Source organism: Leiobunum rupestre, chromosome 11 (genome assembly GCF_980474605.1).
Source record: "Leiobunum rupestre chromosome 11, qqLeiRupe1.1.hap1, whole genome shotgun sequence".
In the NCBI taxonomy this organism is placed as follows: Eukaryota; Metazoa; Arthropoda; class Arachnida; order Opiliones; family Sclerosomatidae; genus Leiobunum; species Leiobunum rupestre.
In genome coordinates this window covers 43,800,652-43,821,876 of record NC_143394.1, presented here as the reverse complement: position 1 = coordinate 43,821,876, position 21,225 = coordinate 43,800,652, and the positions used below count along the sequence as shown (strand labels likewise).

The 21,225-nt window shown below is 41.4% G+C and overlaps 2 protein-coding genes across 6 annotated transcripts in view; one reads left to right on the top strand and one right to left on the bottom strand.

Annotated features, from left to right (window-relative positions):
• Window positions 1-12,611, bottom strand: part of LOC149922933 (transducin-like enhancer protein 4) — a 39,790-nt gene extending 27,179 nt beyond the window's left edge. For 2 of the 5 annotated variants that reach the window (XM_090164082.1, XM_090164087.1), the window contains exons 1-5: window positions 11,870-12,611; window positions 11,555-11,786; window positions 6,068-6,168; window positions 5,900-5,966; window positions 5,193-5,237 (exon numbers count right to left, since the gene is read on the bottom strand). In XM_090164082.1, the coding sequence (XP_090020208.1) occupies window positions 5,193-5,237; window positions 5,900-5,966; window positions 6,068-6,168; window positions 11,555-11,575 (234 nt within the window). In that variant the 5' untranslated portion in view covers window positions 11,576-11,786; window positions 11,870-12,611. The remainder of the gene's footprint in view (window positions 1-5,192; window positions 5,238-5,899; window positions 5,967-6,067; window positions 6,169-11,554; window positions 11,787-11,869) is intronic. The other 3 variants (XM_090164083.1, XM_090164084.1, XM_090164085.1) reach the window with 3 other exon arrangements.
• A 4,114-nt stretch (window positions 12,612-16,725) lies between these two features.
• On the top strand, window positions 16,726-17,611 carry LOC149922932 (uncharacterized). Its single transcript, XM_090162329.1, has 2 exons — window positions 16,726-17,057; window positions 17,298-17,611. Exons 1-2 carry the CDS (start codon window positions 17,018-17,020, stop codon window positions 17,609-17,611), a joined length of 354 nt encoding a protein of 117 aa, XP_090018455.1. The 5' UTR covers window positions 16,726-17,017.
• The last annotated feature ends 3,614 nt before the right edge of the window (window positions 17,612-21,225 follow it).

Sequence of the window (21,225 nt, the reverse complement as noted above, 5' to 3'; positions counted from 1 at the left end):
GTCATATGTTAGGGATATGTAGTGTTTATCGAGGGGTCGGACATTCGAAGAAATCCGGTACACTTTCCAAGAAATCCAGCCTGAATTTCTTCAAATTAAATCTAGCAAGAAATCCTAAATATGACGAGAAATCAAGAAATCCGACGAGAAATCCCGAAATGAGACGAGAAATCTCGAAATTTGACGAATAATTTCGAAATGAGACGAGAAATCTCGAAATTTGACGAATAATTTCGAAATGAGACGAGAAATCTCGAAATTTGACGAATAATTTCGAAATGAGACGATAAATCCCGAAATTTGACGATAAATCCCGAAATAAGACGAGAAATCTCGAAACCCAACGAGAAATCCAGAAATCCGAGACAAAAGTTAAGAAATCGGAAATCTAACAAGAAATCTTGAAATCCACCGTGAAATCCCCGGAAATCCCGTACACATTTTTGGTGCCTGTTCGATCAGGGCGGAGTGGTTAGCACTTTCGCCTCGCAGCAAGAGGAGCCGGGTTCGAACCGAGCTTGTGGCTCTGGGTGAAAACTCGGAACAACTCCTTCCGCGTTGAGTTTGCAAGTTCTCTCCCCGATGGTTTAAGGGGTTTTCCTCCGAGCTCTTCGGTTTCCCCTTCCATAAAAACTTGTCGAGGTTAACGGTAATAGTTAGTGTAGGGAGCTGTTGGCTCGCGTGGCTTGAAGGGCTGGCCACCACCATCCTACGCATTGTAACCCGGCCACCTGAATTAATGGCTTCAAAAGTCGCTTGATGACTTAGGCCTAAGGTGGTGCCTTGGGTATTAGCCTAGCTGATTATTTATTCATCGTCAACCTGCAGTATACTTTCGCCGACTGTAAGCAGATTTCAAAGGGATATATTTTCCTGGAAAACCGCAGAAGCGTACACCGCATTACGCATCAATATTTACTCCGCCTGATGATGTACAGTGTAAAAATTACACTACGTAGGGATAGTAACTTATTTATAAACTATATTTTCCCGAAAAAAGTCAGTATATGACTTATTTCTTTGCACTATTTTTTCAGCCGAAAAGTATTTTGAAAAATGGACCGGAGCTTGCGAAAAGAATTGTTCTCTCTAGGAGGTGTTTTATATACTTATTTTTAATCGTGAACGATTGCCATTCTTTACAAACGTATATATGGTCCACTAGGGCCTTAAACAAATACGTACATTTATTATTATTATAATATTAATATTAATTATAATTTTTTTGACATATTTGTTAGTAATTTTCTTAAACTAGTGAGGCGCGAAATCTCAACAATATATCGAGTAGCGTGTGAACGAAAATGCAAAGAGTACTCGATTCCGAAAACTGTACTCAAAACACACGTGTGAAACACCAACCGAATTCGAAAAATACTTTGTGAAATTGTATTTTTTGGATCCCCACCAAATTGAAAACCCTTAAAAATTCTTTCTCGCCCCCCCCCCCCCCACCCCAGCCTGGCTCTATTAAAGAGTATAAGGCGGGGAAGCCTATATACTGGGGTGCTTTAACGCAGCTGGCAACAGACGTCCTTCCTCTCAGAAGCGACGGTGGCTCCCTCGAGTGTGTAAGGGAGAAAATAAGAGGTTTAGTCAATAAAGCCAGTATATGGGGCGGGTCCCCCTCCTTTCCTGTCATTCCGCCCAAGAGACCACCGCTAGGGAGCGTGAGACAAAAGACGATAGGGGGGAGGAAAGGAAGCGACAGTGGCGCGCGAGTCAAGGGGGGGGGCGGCGTCGGCGAGAGGGGGATAAAATCTTGACCGAAGAAGCGGAGGAGTACTAATCCGGGCCTAATGAAAATTCATGGGTTTGCGGATCGGGGAAGCAACTTTTCCGGCGACTGGCGCGTCCGAACTTGCCGCCATCTCGCGGTGGCGAAGGGTGGAGTCCCTCCCTTTGATTAGTTCTCGCCGAGCCTCGGATTTCAAATAGAAAATCACGCCCGCCTCTTGTATATTTGTTCAGCGGTATTTTCTCTTCGTTCATACGCGCCTCATTTCGCCCCCCCCCCCCGCTTCAAAACCTCCATTATATAAAAGAGATACGAAGTGCGGGTGCGCGGGGGGGGGGTTAAAAGGGACTTCTCCCGCCCCCCGACCCGAGCAATTTATTTAAAGCGCAGCGAGAAGAGAGAGAACGGAGACAAAAGCTTTCGGAGTAATTGCTTCGAAACAAAACGGACTAATAGTTACAGGAAGGGCTGGATATAATTGATTTAATTGAGCTTACGTGGATCGGCCGTGTCTCCCTCCCTTACGCCCCGAGACACATTTTTTTCGTTAATATCTTTTCGAATTTCATCCCTTTCCCTAATGGCAATTCTTTGGTCGCTCCCCGATAACTACGTAGCTTTTATTTAAGGTACCTAGAGCAGGGGTGCCACAATATTTTCAGATTCAAATTCTCTGACTATTTTTAAAGGTTTTCCTGGACCTGCATTTTTACCTTCATATTTCACTTTTATCAGGGTTCGTACGAAATTTCCGGAATTAAATTCCCTGACATTTCCAGGTATTCCCTGACATTTCCAGGTTTTCTTTGGCCGAATTGCCCAATTTTCCCTGACCATTTTGGTAGAATCAATATTTATTATGTATTTTTAATACATCTTTAAAAACATTATTTGCCTGATTTTATTTGGGGTCATTTCCCTGACCTTTTGGAAAAGTTTTCAAATTTCCTTACTTTTCTGACCTTTTGGAAACATTTTCAAATTTCCTGACTTTTCCGAGACATGTACGAAACTACGAACCCTATTATATTTTAGTATAAAGGTTTTATTTTAACTATTTTATTAATGGGAGTTATTCCCATTTCGCTCAAGCGGCGGTTTTCGGAAGCTCGCGTGTGAAACATGGTGAAGCAGATGTTATTTTAACAGGGTTGCCATGCATTTTTCGTTCTAAATTATTTATTTCGCATAGAAAATGTATGGCAACCCTGTTAATCAGTAGCTCGAAAACAAGGTTGCCATACATTTTCGATGTGAAATGAATAATTTAGAACAGAAAAATGTATGGCAACGCTGTTAAAATAGCTTCTGCTTCACCATGTTCCACACGCCAGCTTCTGAAAACCGCCGCTTGAGGGAAATGGGAATAACTTTTTGCTAATTCCTAAAATTCTCAGACTTTAATCATCGTTTTAGACCTATTTTAAATTCCACGGGGTTCGAAATAAAAAACCCGTACACAAAAAAACTATCAATCTCACTTTTTTTTTTTAAAGTGGATTGTTTTTTTATATAAGAAAGACTTAGTTCACACTCTATCGCCATCTAATGGTAAACTTTAAAAGCATTTTGATATATTTTGTCGCGATATTAAAATTTTTTAAATAAATATGGTTCATAGATTTTACTAATGATAACTTGTTAGCCTAAATTTTAATAAAACCCAATAACCCGATGGGTCTGGGCATGGACCAAAGAATATAAAGCCCCAGGAATGGAAGGTGTAGCTCCGTCTAGTGGAACTTTTGCGCCTCTCGTTTTTAAAGAGAGACCGGGTTGCGGTAACCGTTTCCGGTTACTCGGATTTGCTTTGCCGGAAGTTTCTAGCTCAGCCAAAACACGCGGCCAATAATATCAATCCTTCCATTCCTGGGGCTTTATATTCTTTGCATGGACTAAAAAAACTTACGCTACTTCCCTTCATAATCAGCTGTTATCAGAAGTTACTTATAGTTCAGTATAAAGGTGACTATTCGGGTTTTCCCTAACCTGTGGCAACCTTGCGTAGAGAATATTTTTGAAAATGTGGTAAAAAGCGGGAAATGACCAGCCGAGTGAACAATTGCATCACTTTTTCCACTCGATCCCGTCAAAAACGTTGACGATGCGAAAGGGTGGGAAAACTTTCCCAAGTAGGAATTCGGTGGGGGTGAATGTCGTGAAAAACGAGCTATTGTTGGAACGGGTTCGTCGATAGATTAAACGATACCGAGATAAAAATTACGAATGAGGGTAAAGTTTACGCCATTTACGTTGGATAGAAATACCAACTAAAAGGCGAAAAAAAGGGGGGGATTCCAAACGCCAACGTTAAATTCGGCGCGGAACAAAATGTAACGCCAAATTTCCGTGAGCCATGTCGAATTTATTTCACGATTCACCGACTACCATTATATATATATATATACATATATATATATATTTTTTTTTTTTTTCACTTTTCGGGAGGGGGTTCTATTTCTACGCGTTTGTAAAATAAATCACCTATTACAGTAATAATATATACCCTACTATAGATTATGTAATAGCTACCGTACAAAATTAAACTAGAGAAAAATAGATCCTTTTTTATCGCTTGATATATTAAACATATTATATTATTAAACTAATGATATATAGTTGGGACTGTATCAAAACTTAATTATAAACAAGAGTGCGGTTACCGATACGGAGGGGGGAGATATAATTTTCTTTGGCAAGCGGCTTTATTAGATCTTATTAAAGATCTAATTAGATAAATTATTCCAGGCATGATTTCTTAGAAAAATAAAATGGAGGGGTTTGATATATTTTCTCAAACTTTTGATCTACTGGTTTTAAAGAAGCCGAGATGGTAGTTGCCAATTAGCCATTTATAAAGAGTTATGACGAAAGTGGAAAGTACAATTGGCGAAAATTTTATGTTTACGGAGCCGTGTAATAACGTTAAGGGGTGGGCGGGGTAATAAGCAACATTTTTGAAATAATTCTGAATATTAAATGATGTTTTAATGGAAGTTATAAAACAATGGGGAGTTTTTCTTTTAACGAGTCAAAATATTTACTCTTTCCAAATGATTTATTTGCATTTATATGTCATTTGGGCGATTGAATGCGCCTGATGGGTTTACGTTATTTAATTGGTTAAATTAAATTTGTTATGGTGGATTGGGTTTACGTTATTTAATTGGTAATTAAAGACAGTACCGAAGTACCATCTGTTGCAATAACTGGCAAGCTAAAATTCAATTTAAAAATCTAAATATTGTACCTTGAAGAGCTTAAACGGATGCGGGTATCCAATTAAATTTAAAATATATTTTTACGGGCAAATGCTAAAAGGCTGACTACATAGTTATTCGGTTTACTCTGTCTTTCACTGGAAGCTGGCTCGCTGCAAGACACATGTGCTAGACAAGCAGCCAGCTTCCAGTGAAATGCCAAAATATAAAAGGCTGAAAATCAATAAGCTCACCTGTTTGTGCATTTCGACATTGAGCCCGTACGACATCTCGTAATACTGTAAAACAATTAAAAGCAAAATAATTAGTTAGTAATAAACATATAATTGTCACCTAAATGAGGTATGAGTCACGATAATATTATAATATAATATTTAAGTTAAAACACATTAATATAGAACGTCGTTATAAAATGTATTTAAAAATAGGCTTAAAAAGTAGTCTGACATGAATTTTGAAAATAAATGCGTCCAAGGCTTAAAGGCCTAGGTTCGCTTCTGCCTGTCCCCCTTAAATTAACTTGCCTGAAAAGCAAATACCCTGGTGGTAGACCAACCGCTGAACATGTTGGCCCACCACCAGGATATTTTATTTTAAAGGGGGACAGGCAGAAGCAAAACCTAGGCCTTTAAAGGCCGACTACATAACTCTTTGTCTTTCACTGGAAGTAGGCTTACTGCAATACACGTGTGCCACGCAGTCAGCCTACTTCCAGTGAAAGACAGAGTAAACCGAAGATTTATGTAGTCGGCTTTTAAGGAAATTTACCTAAGCTATTATTAACCCACGAGTCTACTAAAAGCGTTCCTACTAAATATTGAAGTTGTTTCAATTTTAAAGAGCTTCACTTTCCCATGGCTTACGAAATACCTCAACAAGAATCTCAAATAGGGATGATCGATCAGCGAAGTACTCGCGAAAAGACGGCTAGGATGCTTACCATGACGTAATGCCTCTGCATCTCGGTCTTCTCACTGGCCAACTTCTCGCACTCCAACTTCAAACTGCTCGAGTTTTAAAGGAGAAAACATTATATTCCAAAATCATCCTTTCAAGCGCTGGATTTTTGAAAGCCTTGTATTCGAAAAGTTTATAAAAAATGGAATACCTGTGATACTGAGCTTGTAAGAAGCTGAATTCCTCCTTTATCCGGTCGCAGGACTCGGAAATGGTGAATTTAAATGGCTGGCCCGGCTGAGGTGGTGGGCCCTTACCACAACATCACAGGACCAGACGCAGAAAGACACGCAACAAAAACACGAAAAGAGAGAGAAAAAAAACACAAGGAAACGACGGTTAGATAAAAAGACATTTGTGCCCGCCCAACAACCACACACGCGCCTTACAAATATTTTTTACACTTTGGTATCTTTCTGATAAATATAGGATTTTAGTCAATAACATAAACTCAACCTCAATACGTTCTAAAATCAAGTACAAATCTTATTTGGGAAATGTAGGATTTTGGTCAACCTGTCAATATCTTCAACAAAAGCTCCACACTTTCTAAAATCAAGTACAAATTCTATTTGGGACATATAGGATTTGCTCAACCTGGCAGTAGCATAAAGTCAATCTCAATACGTTCTAAAATCAAGTACATATACTATTTGGAACATATAGGATTTGCTCAACCTGTCAGTAGCATAAACTCAACCTCAATACGTTCTAAAATCAAGTACAAATCTTATTTGGGAAATGTAGGATTTGCTCAACCTGTCAGTATCATAAACTCAACCTCAATACGTTTAAAATCAAGTACAAATCCTATTTGGGACGTGTAGGATTTTGGTCAACCTGTCAGCAACATAAACTAAAACGCAATACTTTCTTAAATTGGGTACAAATTAGCGGTCAAGTGTTGGAGGTGCACTTTTCCAACCAGATATATGAATGGGATATACTCTTTTGATACGATCTTTAAAAAAACACGCTGTATTATACGATTATCGGGAACCGTAGAAATACGATCATTAATTTAATTTAATTTAAACATTTCACCGGTTATTTTTCACATTTACAGGGCCCCCACTCAAATCTTAAATTTTTTATAGGAAAATTAGGATTATATTTCTAAAAATATATGACTTTATATTACTATATTTACAAAATTATAGGATTTTATGACTATATATGCTATTTAATTTACTAACTTTATGCATTTAAAAACAAAATCTATATTTAGAGAAATAAATCTTTGATTTTCACTTAAAAAATAGAAACTATTTAACCTTTTTTCACAAAAATATACTAGTAGCTAACCATGTTAACAATAACAAAAGTATAGACTAGAATGACTTGGTATAGGAATTTATCCTATAGCTAAATCTAGCAATTTAACTGAGTGGCTGGATTTGAAATGGGCAAAATGTCAAAATTATAGGATTTTATAGGACTTTTGCTAAAAATATAGGATGTTATAGGACATTTTTGCTAAAAATATAGGATGTTATAGGACATTTTTGCTAAAAATATAGGATGTTATAGGACATTTTTGAAAATATAGTATTTTATAGGAATTATAGGACCTCTGGTGGCCCTACGAACTAGGGGGGTGGAATTAAGGGATAACTTTTAGGCGTAATATAACCCAAATACGTCGGCAGTCGAAAATCCCGCGTTTTAGTTTTTGGACACTAAGCTCAAAAACGCGGCTAGACATCAAAGAAGACCCTCTTTAAAACTTTCGTATTCCGCATTAGCATTTCCCATCAGAGCCGGCCAGATTTTAGAGGTCAGCTGTTTTTCATGGCGGGGGGGGGGGACAGATTGCGATATCTTAGACCCATATACACGCTAAAATAAGTGGGTATCGACCAAGCTTTTATATAAAGATGAAAAGAAAATGCAGAAAATGTAAATTAGGTTGGTATGTCGCGAAAACTTTGCTCCATCAATCTTCTAAAAAGCTTTTGTAAAAGCTCGATTTGAAACACCCTCCAACAGAGTGCATCCCCTCCAAAAAAAGCACGGCGACGAGGGAAGATACCTGCGCTAAGATTATCTTTAAATATAAAGAGGCAGTTTTACACAATAAATACTCGGTGGCGCATATAGGCGGGGGGGGGGGACCTTTGTAATATATCTTCGGCGCATAAAAATTCAGCGCTTCTATACCCCCCGTGTTATTTTTTTATTTCCCTACAATAAAAAATGTAGGAATAAACCTATATAGAGCGATAGGTGGTTTGTCCGCTTGGAGGGGGGGGGATAGTGGCAACAATATAAACGCCAAAAAAGTATGTTTGATAGTTCGAAAAGAGCGCCCAAAACGATATTGTTCCTTTTCCCCAATTGCTATTCTTCGCCGTTGGCATCGACTACGTTTCGCGGGCCCTACGCCATCTAGTGGCGGGGGGGAACGTGCTAACAGCGGGAGAGGGAAAAGACTTTGCCAGAGAAGTTTCAGGCTCCCGCCAATTCAATCGATGCCCAGTGTGGGCGTACGGTATTCTTTCGGCCCCGTACCACCATTCCCGCCCCCCCACCGCGCTCTTTCTAAAACACCCGTCGGTGGGTTGAAGGAGGATTAACCCCCCAGGGGGGTTGTAAGGGTCACAGGGGGGGGGCGTATAGCGGGAGGCAAAATAAGAGCGGGGCACTTTGCTCGGCGGGAGAAGCAGAAAAGATGGGGAAAAGGCTGGGGCAATTAACAGACCGAGAGGAGAGAAAGTGCGAGGTGGGAGGCTGAGGATAAATTTAGCGGTACGGCGTCCCCCGACGGGGGGGGGCAACCCGAAAAGGAAGAGGGGGAATAAGAAGAATGAGACGAGCGGGTAGTGGGGGGGCGCGAATAGGGGGGAAAAGGAGGCGAGGCGGGATGAAAGAAAACGAGCGCGCGAAAAAAGTAAAAAAAAACCCAACTCCCTTCTTCGGCTCTTCTCTTCAGCATTCCCAACTGGATTCTGGAAAACAACCTCATCCTACCCCACTATCTCCCCAAATGTGTTTTTTTTTGAAGAGAGAGAGGGGGGGAGCCTCCACTACTCGGTATTGAAAAGAGATTAAAAGATTTCGTCTTAAAACAGCGAGGTTGAAAGCTAAGAGGGAGAGAGAGATGGGCGTAGAACTGATGGGGCGGATGATTGCCATTATAAAGGAGAGTCGGGGAGAACCTTTCCAGGGGGGGGGGGGGGGGTGAGCGGAACGTTTAAAAGACTAATTTCTAATTGCTGTTTTACACGAAGGAGACCCAGAGTCTTAACTTTTAGCGTACATATATGGATCGCCTGGAGACCGATACAAAGTGATCGTACCCCCAATTTTCGATACGATAAACAGCCTTACACACTTTTCTTCTTTTTAATATTATTTTGTTGTTTTTTGTTCGCGATATAAAGGTAGTCATTAACTTTTGGAGGGTAGTATAATAACGACAATTTGCGAGGATGTCAGTTCGACTATAGTTCCGCGGGAAAAATATAACGCGTGTTTGTTTATTAACTTTCGTAAGGGAACAATTTTATAAGCCTCGCTTTCCGAGTTAGACGTCGAAAATGAGCGCGTTAAACAAATGTTGATTTAACGTGACTAGAAAGGGGTAACGAATACGTATACGAAAGCAAATACGAGTTGGAAAATAATATTTTATACACCCCCTTTTAACACGACCATTATAATACGGATGAATTAAAACGAGCGGCCACGTAACACCCACTCTTCCAAATTTAGCCGAGCGCCTTTAATACGAATGAGTGGTCCGTAGCTTGGAAAAGAATTGATTAATCATCAGGTACGAAGAAGGGACCAAATCTAAGCGCCCCAGAAACACGAAAGCATTTTGTATCGCGTCGTCGAAATTCGGTACTTCGCTAATACGAAGTCTAGTGGTAAATCCGGTGGGTAGCGAACTGAAGGGGGGCGCCCTATATTTTAATTACGGTAGCGACTAAACGAGCGTTTTATTATAATTAGTTGTTAGACCTATATAATATAGCTGTATATTAGAGGTTCAAATTACACTTGTCACGATATAGAAGAGGGGGGGCGTAACCCGCGGGGGGGGAGGTTAAAACGCGGGAAGTGGCGATAGCGAAGGCGTAAGGAAAGATGGGAGGGGGGGAGCAGGAGCGGCGAAGTTAACAGGTTTATCGACCAATGGCGGTCCGTTTAACAATCATTTGACACGCAGAAACCAACGGAGGAAAGGACAAATTCACGCGTTCAGAAATTCGAGCTTGGTCACGCGGGATCAATGGGAGAGCGGAAAACTCGGCCTTCTACCGCGAGGGGGCGCAAAAATCCGTCGCGGAAAGGCCCGTAACGATGATATAAACAGGCAAGATCATCACCGGCAACGTTGAAACCCGAGAAATGGCGATAATAATATAAACGCCGAAGGAGGGAGGGGGTAATAGAAAGCGGTTAATGGCGCCCCCCCGCGTCCGGAAAAGGGGAGAATTATACGCTACACCCATAGGCATTAATTAGGCAAACTAATATAGAATTATAATTGGATCTATGGAAATTTATTTGAGCGAAATCCTGGCGACTCGCTTAAACCGCGCTTTGCAATTGAATCGCCCGTTTATCAACCATCCGCGTCAGCTCCCTAAACGGCCAACGCAGACTGTACCGTCAGCCCGTCAATATACGCGCTGTCAGCTAAGAATTAATTTCGGCGTAGTTAATGACCCCCTCGTCGGGATAGTTTCTACCGACCAAATTACCCCCCTTATCAATTTAAACCGACCGTGTATATACCTTCCACGAGCGGGTATGGAAGATAATTTTAAGTACAAATAGATATATCACGGTTTACAATTAGGATAAACTGCGGCGCAAAACCCCTTTGGTATAATTGTTGAGAAATATTACGGGAGGATTTCTGACCGCGTTGAAGACTGGTAAGCTTGCCGTCAACTAATTCCGAACGTTTTTACCCCTCTCCGTAACTACACCGTTAAACAAATAACCGTTTAAGAGCTGTAATATTGATATAAGGAGTTATATATGCGGGGGATTTCAAACCGATAAAGCGACCTGGGGATCTAAAACAAATTAGCAAAGGGTCTAAAAGTCAAAACGACCCGAAGGAGGGTAAAGAAAGCTCTCTCAACGTATTTCCCTGATAAGGATTTGTGGGGCATACACTTTAGCGCCCCCCCCCCCCCCCTACTCGATACACATTTCAGTAAAGAGCCATGTTTTAGATTACTTTAGAGGAGGTGTACATTTTAAACGTATCTTGACATTTTATAACGTCTCAAAAGAGTCCAAAATCAGACATATAAACAGTACCGTTTCTCGTATTGAAATACACTCGATTTCAACCTTTGCAACTTGTATACAAAATACAAAATTTTAATCCTATTATAAAATTTTGTGATTATTTAATAGGATTCCTATTAAATAAAAACATAATTTTAATCCTATAGGGAGCTAACAGTTCCGCGGCACCTATTGAAAAAAATTCAACCCTAACATGGCAGCCAAAGCTACTGAGTGTTAGTTCCATGTTAAATAATATTATTATTTCCAGGCGAATTTTCCAGACAGGTGGTATAATACGAGGGGTAGGGGCACGGACAGGGGTGTGTGGAAAATTTAAGAAACGGGGGGGGGGGTTGGCACGGAGTATAACGCGTTCACTTACGGGATGCCTGGCTGGGTACATGCTTTTCTTCGGACTGGATTTCAGGTCTGCGATTTTGTAGGGTCCCCTTCACGAACAAAAAAATGTTCCACTCCTGGCAGCACTGCGAGGGATTGGGGGGTCCCCCTTTTAAACCCTCAGAACTGAGATGAAGGTCGCTTTGACACTTTACTTCGACGCTATGATCGCGGTAATCTGAGAGCTTGGAAAGTTTATTTTACACTCGGAGCATCTGAAATGATAAAACCAACTCGTATAGATCACGCTGAAAATTTTAATGAAATAAAAAAATCTAGAAAATGTCGATTAACTTACGTCAGCAATGTCGTCACCCCTTAACGAGAGCTTCACTGCGTAAAACGCGGTTTCTTGATGTATTTTTATTATTTTTGGATCAGGATAAAGTGGGCCTTAGTCCGGGCCTAAACGATTATACTTCCATAGGACGCAATCCGTCAAGCGAATGACGTTTAATTGAATTCATCACGCGGAAAAAAACCACACAACACACACACAGAACCGACTCGAAATTTAAAAATGGGAGGAATAAAATGACGGTTTTGGGATACTCACTCCGCGAACAGGGTCGACCGAACACTCGGGGTTTAGATAACCTCGACGCGAATGTACCGGTAAACGTTCGGTTGACTGTACGTCGTTAGGTTGGCGCGCACATTTGGAAATCCCATAACATTTTCGAAGCCGCGTAACGATATTTTTGCCCGTTCGACGGCGTAGATGACGAGCGAAATGCCGCGCGACTACGAGGCAGAAGAGCGTCGACTGAATACGCCAGCGGCGAATCGGGGCCAATGCCTAGCGCGAGCGAGTCGATCTCGCCAGGCAAAAAAGCGAAAAAACCTCGACTGGCTCGTCGTAAAGCGGCAGCGAGGAAGAAAGAGCGAGGGGGGCCACCGAAAGTAGAGAGGCGAAAGATGGCGGCGTCCGTCGTTGTCACCGTGGCGGACAACCCGAGAGCACACGCGGTTCAACCAGAACGATTGCGGATATGCTCTCGCCAAATACGGTACGCTCAGATTGGCTTAATCAACAAACATGACTGTTCCCAGGCGCCGCAGCTGCTTGCTCGCGGCCCCCAGTTTCTCCCTTCGACTCCCATTCCGCGCAACTTCAGCCCCCCCCCCCTCCGCCGCGTCTCTTCTCCCACTCTTCGTTACCCCCCGCCCGTTTTCTACTGCTTTGCACTACACAGTACACACTCAACTCTCTGCCCACCCCATCGCGTTCTAACCCCCGCTGGTCTTTCATTCCTCTCCTTCCCTCCCCTCATCCCATTTTCCATCTACTCTCCAACAACTCCCTACCCTCCCCGAACAATACAGCCTATTCTTCCCAGAGGCCACCGCCACTCTCCCCCCAAAAACCATCACCCCGGTTCGGCTCTTCTACCAGTTCCTCTCTACGGCGGGAAAAGCAACCGAAAACCACGTGCTCCGATCACCGACATTCTCGAGATTGACGGGCGCGCGTTCAATCGCCTTCCAGACGGCTCCGAAGTCACGCCTTTCGGGGCGGGTACCGGTGCTAGGAGATTCCGGAAGCCCTCCTCTTTCTCAACTGCGGAAGGCGGCTAGCGATGACAGCTCGACGGATTCCGCTCAAAACCACGTGGGTTCGGTCTCGCACTCCCGCTTTTCGGGCCTCTCCCCATCTTTCAATGGTTTCTCTACTTACCCGCTCTTTCTCTCTATATATACCATTTCGCTCCTCTCTATTCCCATATACTGTACCCCCCCCCTTACACACCGCTTCCCCCCTTCTACAGTACATCCCCCGTTCGCCGCGTCCTTACCGCTAATGTGATTCAAACTCGCGCGCGCGCTCTGAGCAGCGGAGCGCGCGATCACCCGCGAGGAAGGAGGGAGGGGGGGAAGGAGGGAGAGAGAGAAGAAAGAGGAGAGAGAGAGAGAGAGAGAGAGCGATCAGGCGGGTTGAGGAGGGGGGCGAAAGAGGCGCCGAGTGGGGATACGCGTATATAGCGAGGTGGAAAAGGATAAAAGGGAGGGGGGGAAAGAGCCGAGCCCCGAGAAAAGGGCTTTAGCCAGCCGAAGAGGACGGTGGCGGGGGGGGGGGGGTGGAAATGGAAGGGGAAAAAGAGGGAGGGATGAAGAAGGGAGAAAAGCGCGCGAGATAATTATACAGAGCTAGACGCAGCCTTTTGATGAGCACTTGAGCGTGTAGTGTTGATGTTGAACAAATGTTGGGAGGCTCGGCAAAGTGTCGCCCCCCCCCCGAACTTATGAGAGAGAGAGAGAGGGGGTGTGAAAAATCGGGTGGATGAGAAGAGCACGAAGAAACGACGGCCAAAAGGGGGGCATCAACGGGGTCCGAGGCGAAGAAGAATTAAACGCGGTGTAATGCTGCAGATAGAAACTGGCGAACCGGTTTCCCCAGCGTGGCGTTTTTCCTCTCCTTTCGTTGCGAGCCTAGCCAATTCAACCAGGCCTAAAAAATACAGAAGCGAGGCAGTTTTTCAGGGTTTTACCCAGGGACGAAATCACTGATTTTATAAATAAGGGGAAAGGCCGCCTGCCACCTTCTGGCCCGGCTAGTAGTTCCATAAAAATGCGTATATTGCTTATCACGCGGCGGGATTCTTTTCCCCTTTGTTATAAATCGTCGATATTTTTAAAGAAGGGAATTTGGATAGAGCCAGCTTATAAATTTTCATCCTACATCCTCCTCCTTACTCCCCAACTCCATCTACCGATATTTAAGAAGGAAAAAAAACTTCTTACACACAGACACTCTCTCTCGCGCTCTCTAGCGGGAGAAGATGATAAAGAAAATCCGTGTTTTTCTTTTTAGAAACTTTTTAGGGTTCTTTTCGTTAGATAAGAAAGTCGAGGAGAGAAAGAGGGGTTAGAATATTAAAGAAAGCTATAATTCTCAATTGCTTCTGATAACAGAGACGGTACAGTCAAGGCTTACCGGAGAAAAGGGAAGAATACACATACTTCGAATGTTTTCCTTTTAGTAATATAATAAAAAAAAGAGAAGGTTTTTTTTTATCTTAACTCCGGCGTGTTTTAAATTTCTATTTATCGTTCCGTTTTCCTAAGAGAAGCCACTTCACGCTGGTGCCTCTTCTAGTTTTTATTATCTCTACTCTTAAAGGCCTAGGATTTCTTCTGCCTGTCCGCCTTGAATTTTTCTTACCTGCAACGCTCCCCTTGCATTTACGCTTCCCGCAAAACATTATTTTGGTGAAGATTGCGCGACGCTGCTGCTTCTGCGACCGGGACATTTTCTGCCTGCCTGTTGGCACCCCGCTGAGTTTCGGTGGGGGTTGCTCGGGGACACTCGTTCGTCTATTCTTTTCGATCGCTCTCTCTTCGCCGGACAGTCGGCGATTATAATAATACTACCTTCGCCTTACTGCCAAGTGTAAAACATCTAATTCGTAGAGTTTTAGTTATTGAACCCGTACCCCCTGTCACAACGGAATCAAGCTTTACTACCCTCGCCTTCGCTACTAGGTAACATTCGCCCATATTTAACCCAGAATTCACGTACTGTTTCGAATTTTTTTCGGTTAATCTGGGATGGATTCGAAATACTGAAGAAACCTATATTATTATTAATATTACTAGGTATATAATTAGTAATATTAATAGAATGGATAAAAACTATGAGCCACACTCAAGTAATAATTATTCAACTATAACGGTCTAAAATGTGTATGTAATCATTAAGCCTAAAAGTGAAATGAATAGTAAATAAACAAACATTTTGCGAAACAAATACAGAAAAAGATTTTATTAGAAGAACATTTATTGCCATTTGTGGCCCATATACGGCACACCTTCTACATTTGGGTATAAATTTCTGACTTTTTTCAAAATGCAATCGGGGATGATTTCCCTCCTGTGATATACAGTTTGTAAATTAGCTCTTCTTAGTTGTCTTCTTTTGACGGCCAAGTATCGTGGGTTTTTGAAATACTGCACGTTATCTAAGGCCTTCCAAAAGAAACCATACATGGTTCTTGCCTGTTGGCACCCCGCTGAGTTTCGGTGGGGGTTGCTCGGGGACACTCGTTCGTCTATTCTTTTCGATCGCTCTCTCTTCGCCGGACAGTCGGCGATTATAATAATACTACCTTCGCCTTACTGCCAAGTGTAAAACATCTAATTCGTAGCGTTTTAGTTATTGAACCCGTACCCCCTGTCACAACGGAATCGAGCTTTACTACCCTCGCCTTCGCTACTAGGTAACATTCGCCCATATTTAACCCAGAATTCACGTACTGTTTCGACATGGAAACCCATACTTTACAGGAAACAAATATCAAAGAATTGAAATGTCAAACGAAGAATTATGTAGTTTTATCGACAATAAACACATTTTATTTATTACGCGCTAATACCTTTGATTTTACACTCTATTTTTAGGTATAGGTTGTGATATCGTGGGTAATATTTTTACACAAGTCATTTTGCTTATTATTTTTTTAACGGATTTTAATTTTATTCAAATATATTCAAACATTTTATATTTTAAATCACACGCTATACAATTTCTTTCATATTTAAATTTATTATATTTGTGTTTCAATTATTTACGCATTTACATCGTAAATAATTTACGTTTCAATTTTTCAAATCACATTTTTGAGTCCACAATAGTTTTCCAAATTCTTTCCAAGTAATCGAACGTCTTGTTGATATACGGTTTTTTCTTATTTACATTACAATCTAATTTGACATTAGCGGCGTGGCTATTCCAGTCCAATACGGCGAGAGCGGTTCTCATTCGGTAATTGCTCACGCCGTAACGGATTCTTTTATCAACGTAAATGAGACAGGTATTGTTGAATGACTCAACAAAATACGTGTCACGAGCGTATATGTAGTCGGAGGGATTCTTGAAAACATTGCTTTTTGTAATAAATTTTGTTAGCAAACTTATTGCACATGGGTCACTGATGATTTTACATTTCATCACGTAGTTTTTTTCTTTACATCGTGATGTGTCGTGGCATCCGCTATGGTCATTTTGGTAGTGTGACACTATGTTGAGCAGTAATGTTTTTAGAAGTTCCATATCTCCTTTACAATTGTTCATGGCCCAGTAATAATGGTTACGTGTGGGAGCGGATTTATCGCCTAGTTCGCTGTGCCACGTAACGCCATGATTTTTGAACAAAAGCTACGAGACTTCTCTATTTCTGGGAATTTACTTTCATTACTCCCCCCACCCTCGATACCGGTTTACCACTTTCTTCCTAAATACTAACAATGGTCAGAAATACCCGAGGCGTTTTCTCAAGAGTGAGTCACTATTTACAATTACAACTGTGTAGCTCACGAAGAGGTCGTAATAGCGCTTCGGACCTACGTCAACTAACCTAAAATAAAAGGTGTTTTCTTCATTGGAGAAGTTTCATTTCGTCAACTACCCTAAAATAAAAGGTGTTGTCTTCATTGGAGAAGTTTCAAAATGGAAAATTCTAATTGCATGTCCACGGAAAATGAAGAAGGTAAGTAAACACGTTTTCCGATATGTATGTATAAAAGGGGAAATCAATCGATCCGTTTTTTACGTTATAAAGAGGCACGAGCGGCTATTCCCCTAAACATACTTGTTTACCAATAAATGTTTGAAATAATAATTCTAATAACAATAACAAGGAAATGAAGCCGCGTCTTTTTATATGCGTTTGTCGCCATTTTTTATACAATTTTGAAAATGTAACAAATATATTATAAATTTATTTCAGCCTGTCAATACTGTTTGCAAAATCCGTGTATTACACACCGGCCGAACGATTGGCTAGGAATGGGTCGACCAGCCAGCTCTCGAAATAGCAGAACAAGAAGAACCATGTATGGTTTCTTTTGGAAGGCCTTAGATAACGTGCAGTATTTCAAAAACCCACGATACTTGGCCGTCAAAAGAAGACAACTAAGAAGAGCTAATTTACAAACTGTATATCACAGGAGGGAAATCATCCCCGATTGCATTTTGAAAAAAGTCAGAAATTTATACCCAAATGTAGAAGGTGTGCCGTATATGGGCCACAAATGGCAATAAATGTTCTTCTAATAAAATCTTTTTCTGTATTTGTTTCGCAAAATGTTTGTTTATTTACTATTCATTTCACTTTTAGGCTTAATGATTACATACACATTTTAGACCGTTATAGTTGAATAATTATTACTTGAGTGTGGCTCATAGTTTTTATCCATTCTATTAATATTACTAATTATATACCTAGTAATATTAATAATAATATAGGTTTCTTCAGTATTTCGAATCCATCCCAGATTAACCGAAAAAAATTCGAAACAGTACGTGAATTCTGGGTTAAATATGGGCGAATGTTACCTAGTAGCGAAGGCGAGGGTAGTAAAGCTTGATTCCGTTGTGACAGGGGGTACGGGTTCAATAACTAAAACTCTACGAATTAGATGTTTTACACTTGGCAGTAAGGCGAAGGTAGTATTATTATAATCGCCGACTGTCCGGCGAAGAGAGAGCGATCGAAAAGAATAGACGAACGAGTGTCCCCGAGCAACCCCCACCGAAACTCAGCGGGGTGCCAACAGGCAGGCAGAAAATGTCCCGGTCGCAGAAGCAGCAGCGTCGCGCAATCTTCACCAAAATAATGTTTTGCGGGAAGCGTAAATGCAAGGGGAGCGTTGCAGGTAAGAAAAATTCAAGGCGGACAGGCAGAAGAAATCCTAGGCCTTTAACGAAAAATAAGGAACTGGTTGGCTACGAAAATAACGCGCTTAAATCACACCAACTAATTGAAGTTTTTTATGGTTCTAATATCAAAATCTAAATCGTTGCTAGGGTTTGGCGGGTGAGGGGGGGCTGAGTCAAAGCGAGTGGTAGACCCCTAATTGGTCGTGTAGTTCGTGCCGCCATCGCGAAGCGTTGCATTAATAAACAATAGAGAGATAGGAAGAAAAAATCATCTTAGTAATCGGCGTAGAAAATTCTCCTCCGCGAGCCCAACACGAAATCCGTTTTATATTTCTACTAGACACGCTCGATTATAATCGCTATGAGCTGGAATTCCGAATGCACCCCCTTTCTCTTCCCTTTTATTTTTGGATTTTTTTTATTTCGATTTTTCTATTTTTCCTCGTACACAAAATCCGAAAACCCTTTTTCACAAAACCCACTATTAAGCGACGCCCCATAGCGTGCTCGCATGCCCCCCTCCGCTCAATTTTTCCAACAAAATATAAATGATTCCCGGCTATTACATTTTGCTTTGAAAGCTATTACTGAGAAGATAGACAATCACTAACTCCTCCTTAATTTTACACTACCCCCTTTTTTCAAAACTTCTTCGCGTTATCCATTTTTTTCTCTTTCTTTAAAATGCCAGTTACAACAATATACAGGAGAGATTAAAAAAAACACATTATTATTCTTTTATCTATTTTTTCGCCTCGCATAAATGGGCGGTGTCCAAGAGGTCAGAAGGCAGAGGAAATCATTTTCCTAAATTTGGAATTTTACGTTGCAGTTGTCAGGATTTCGCGCGTTATTGAAGAAACGTTTTGGATCGAGGGAGGTACGACTTGGATTTGGAATTTAGCACCCCTTTACGGACCAATTTGGCGCCTTTTCCAATTTTAAGTGGGCTTACATTGTACCCCTGTACCACCACGTTCCTACACCACTGGTGATATCGTATGTAAATTAATAATAAATAAGTAAATTTATTTTCTAGCTTTAGTTTAATGAAATAAGATATATTTTGAGCAGTGGCGTAGCCAGAAATCCTTCAAGGGAGGGGTTTAAACTATGTAAAATACCCAAGGGGTCGAGAAGGGGGTTAAATTTTAGTACAGCCAAAGTTACACCCAAGGGTGAGGTTTTTCTACGCCACTGTTTTTGAGTAGGGATAAAAAAGCTGAACACTAAACAAATTTGAAGAAACTTAACCATAGCTCGTACCAATAGGTCTTCGAGCAAATACAAAGACTCGAAACTTGGACCAAATAGATCTTCGAGTGAAAAACTTACTGTTTTTGAGTATCAAACATGGTCATAATATTACTTACGGAGGTCTTTCTAGATTACTCTGACTAATAAATATAATCGACGTTTGGTTTTTATCTATAATAAGAAAGTAATACGAAAATATTTATCGAGAAATATAACACTCAATATCGAATTTGTCTGAAAAATCCTCCTTAACGAAATAAAAACCGCGGAATATCTTGTAAAAAATCTAGAAACTGATATACGACATATATAAATCCTTATCGACTGCTAGCTTTAAGAACTATAAAAACAGATTGATAAAGACAAGTTTGAGCCACTGTGCGCTAATAAGAACTAGTATTAACTTGTACGCTAAGATGCAATTTCCTCCGACGCTTCTAGATATAGAGCTCGAACCCCAATTACGGCGACTATACGTAATTACCCCCTCCCCCCTCCCTCCAGCACTGACCTTACTAATCCTATTAGGTCATTTGATGGGTGGTCCGAGGCGGGAGAGTAAGCACCTTGTCCCCGAGTTCGAATGGCTAAAAACTTGGACCTCTATTTATAGAAAGGATGGCGAAAATCAACCTGACAGAAGTAAGCCTACATTTTTACACTAGCCCGCTTACGATACAGCTATCCGATGACCCACAGCTAGAGTATATACGGCGAAAGTTCAGCGTTGGGCTTAGGCACCCAGCCTTTTATACTAAAATACATTTAGGCTTATGGGTCTGTACGTAAAAACGTACTTGTACTCTTATCTGTCATTTTGGGAGCCCCTTTTTTCGGCTCTGCCATCCCCCCCTCGTCGAATAGACTAGGGGCTCGCTGTATATGTGATCAAGCATAGTTCCTTTTTTTTCGCTTCTTTTGGCAATCCTCCCCCAAAGTTATCCTCTCGCGAAAAAATGGGAAAAGAGCGAGAGAGGGGAAAAGGGAATTGAGAGAGTATATAGCGCGGGGAGGGAAAGAAAACGAGACGAGAGAGGGAGACACAGTCGAACTGAATTGAATTTCCAACCGTCAGGGTACGCTGCTGTAGCGGGAGAACCCACCCGGTATATAATCCGCGCTAAAAAAAACGCCGGTGGTTTCGACGAGCGTCTGTCAATGCGTTTTTAGCCAATCAGGAGATAGTAAGGGAAACGTGGGCGGCGCTTAAGACCGAGGGAGAGCGAAAAGAAATATCCACACTATATCCGAACACCCCCCCCCCCTCCCTCTTGTTTTTTACGGATTTTTTTCAGTACGTTTCGCGAGTGGCAATTTTTTTTCTCTATACTCTATCTTCTCTTTGCGTGTTGCGTTTTTATCCAACCGTTTTTATCCGCAAGAAAAAAAGATAGAGAAAAAATGTTAGCTCTCCCTAGTTCTAGGTAAAAGATGGGGCTAAGGTATAGGTTCCAGGGAGGGTGAAGGTAAGAAAAAAAAATATATATAAGGGAGTCGCTAAAAATATGATCGACTGCCATTTTTAGTTAGGAACGAAACTATAAGGGATTTGTATTACGTTGACAATCACTTATCCCCCTCTGGTGGAAACATTTTCTCAACCCTCCCTTGATTTTTCTTATTACTACTTAGATAAGGAAGAGGTGGGGGAAACAGGGGGGGGGGGGGGGGAGAGAGTTTTCAAAAATTAATTATATTATAGACAGTATAGCCCAGTATATCAGCCACGCTGGGTGACA

Excerpts from the sequence above, each read along its gene's own strand:
- LOC149922932 (XM_090162329.1), top strand. The coding sequence starts at position 17,018 with ATGGAAAATTCTAATTGCATGTCCACGGAAAATGAAGAAG. Across the intron at positions 17,058-17,297 it reads GTCCACGGAAAATGAAGAAG|CCTGTCAATACTGTTTGCAA; the intron begins GTAAGTAAACAC and ends AATTTATTTCAG.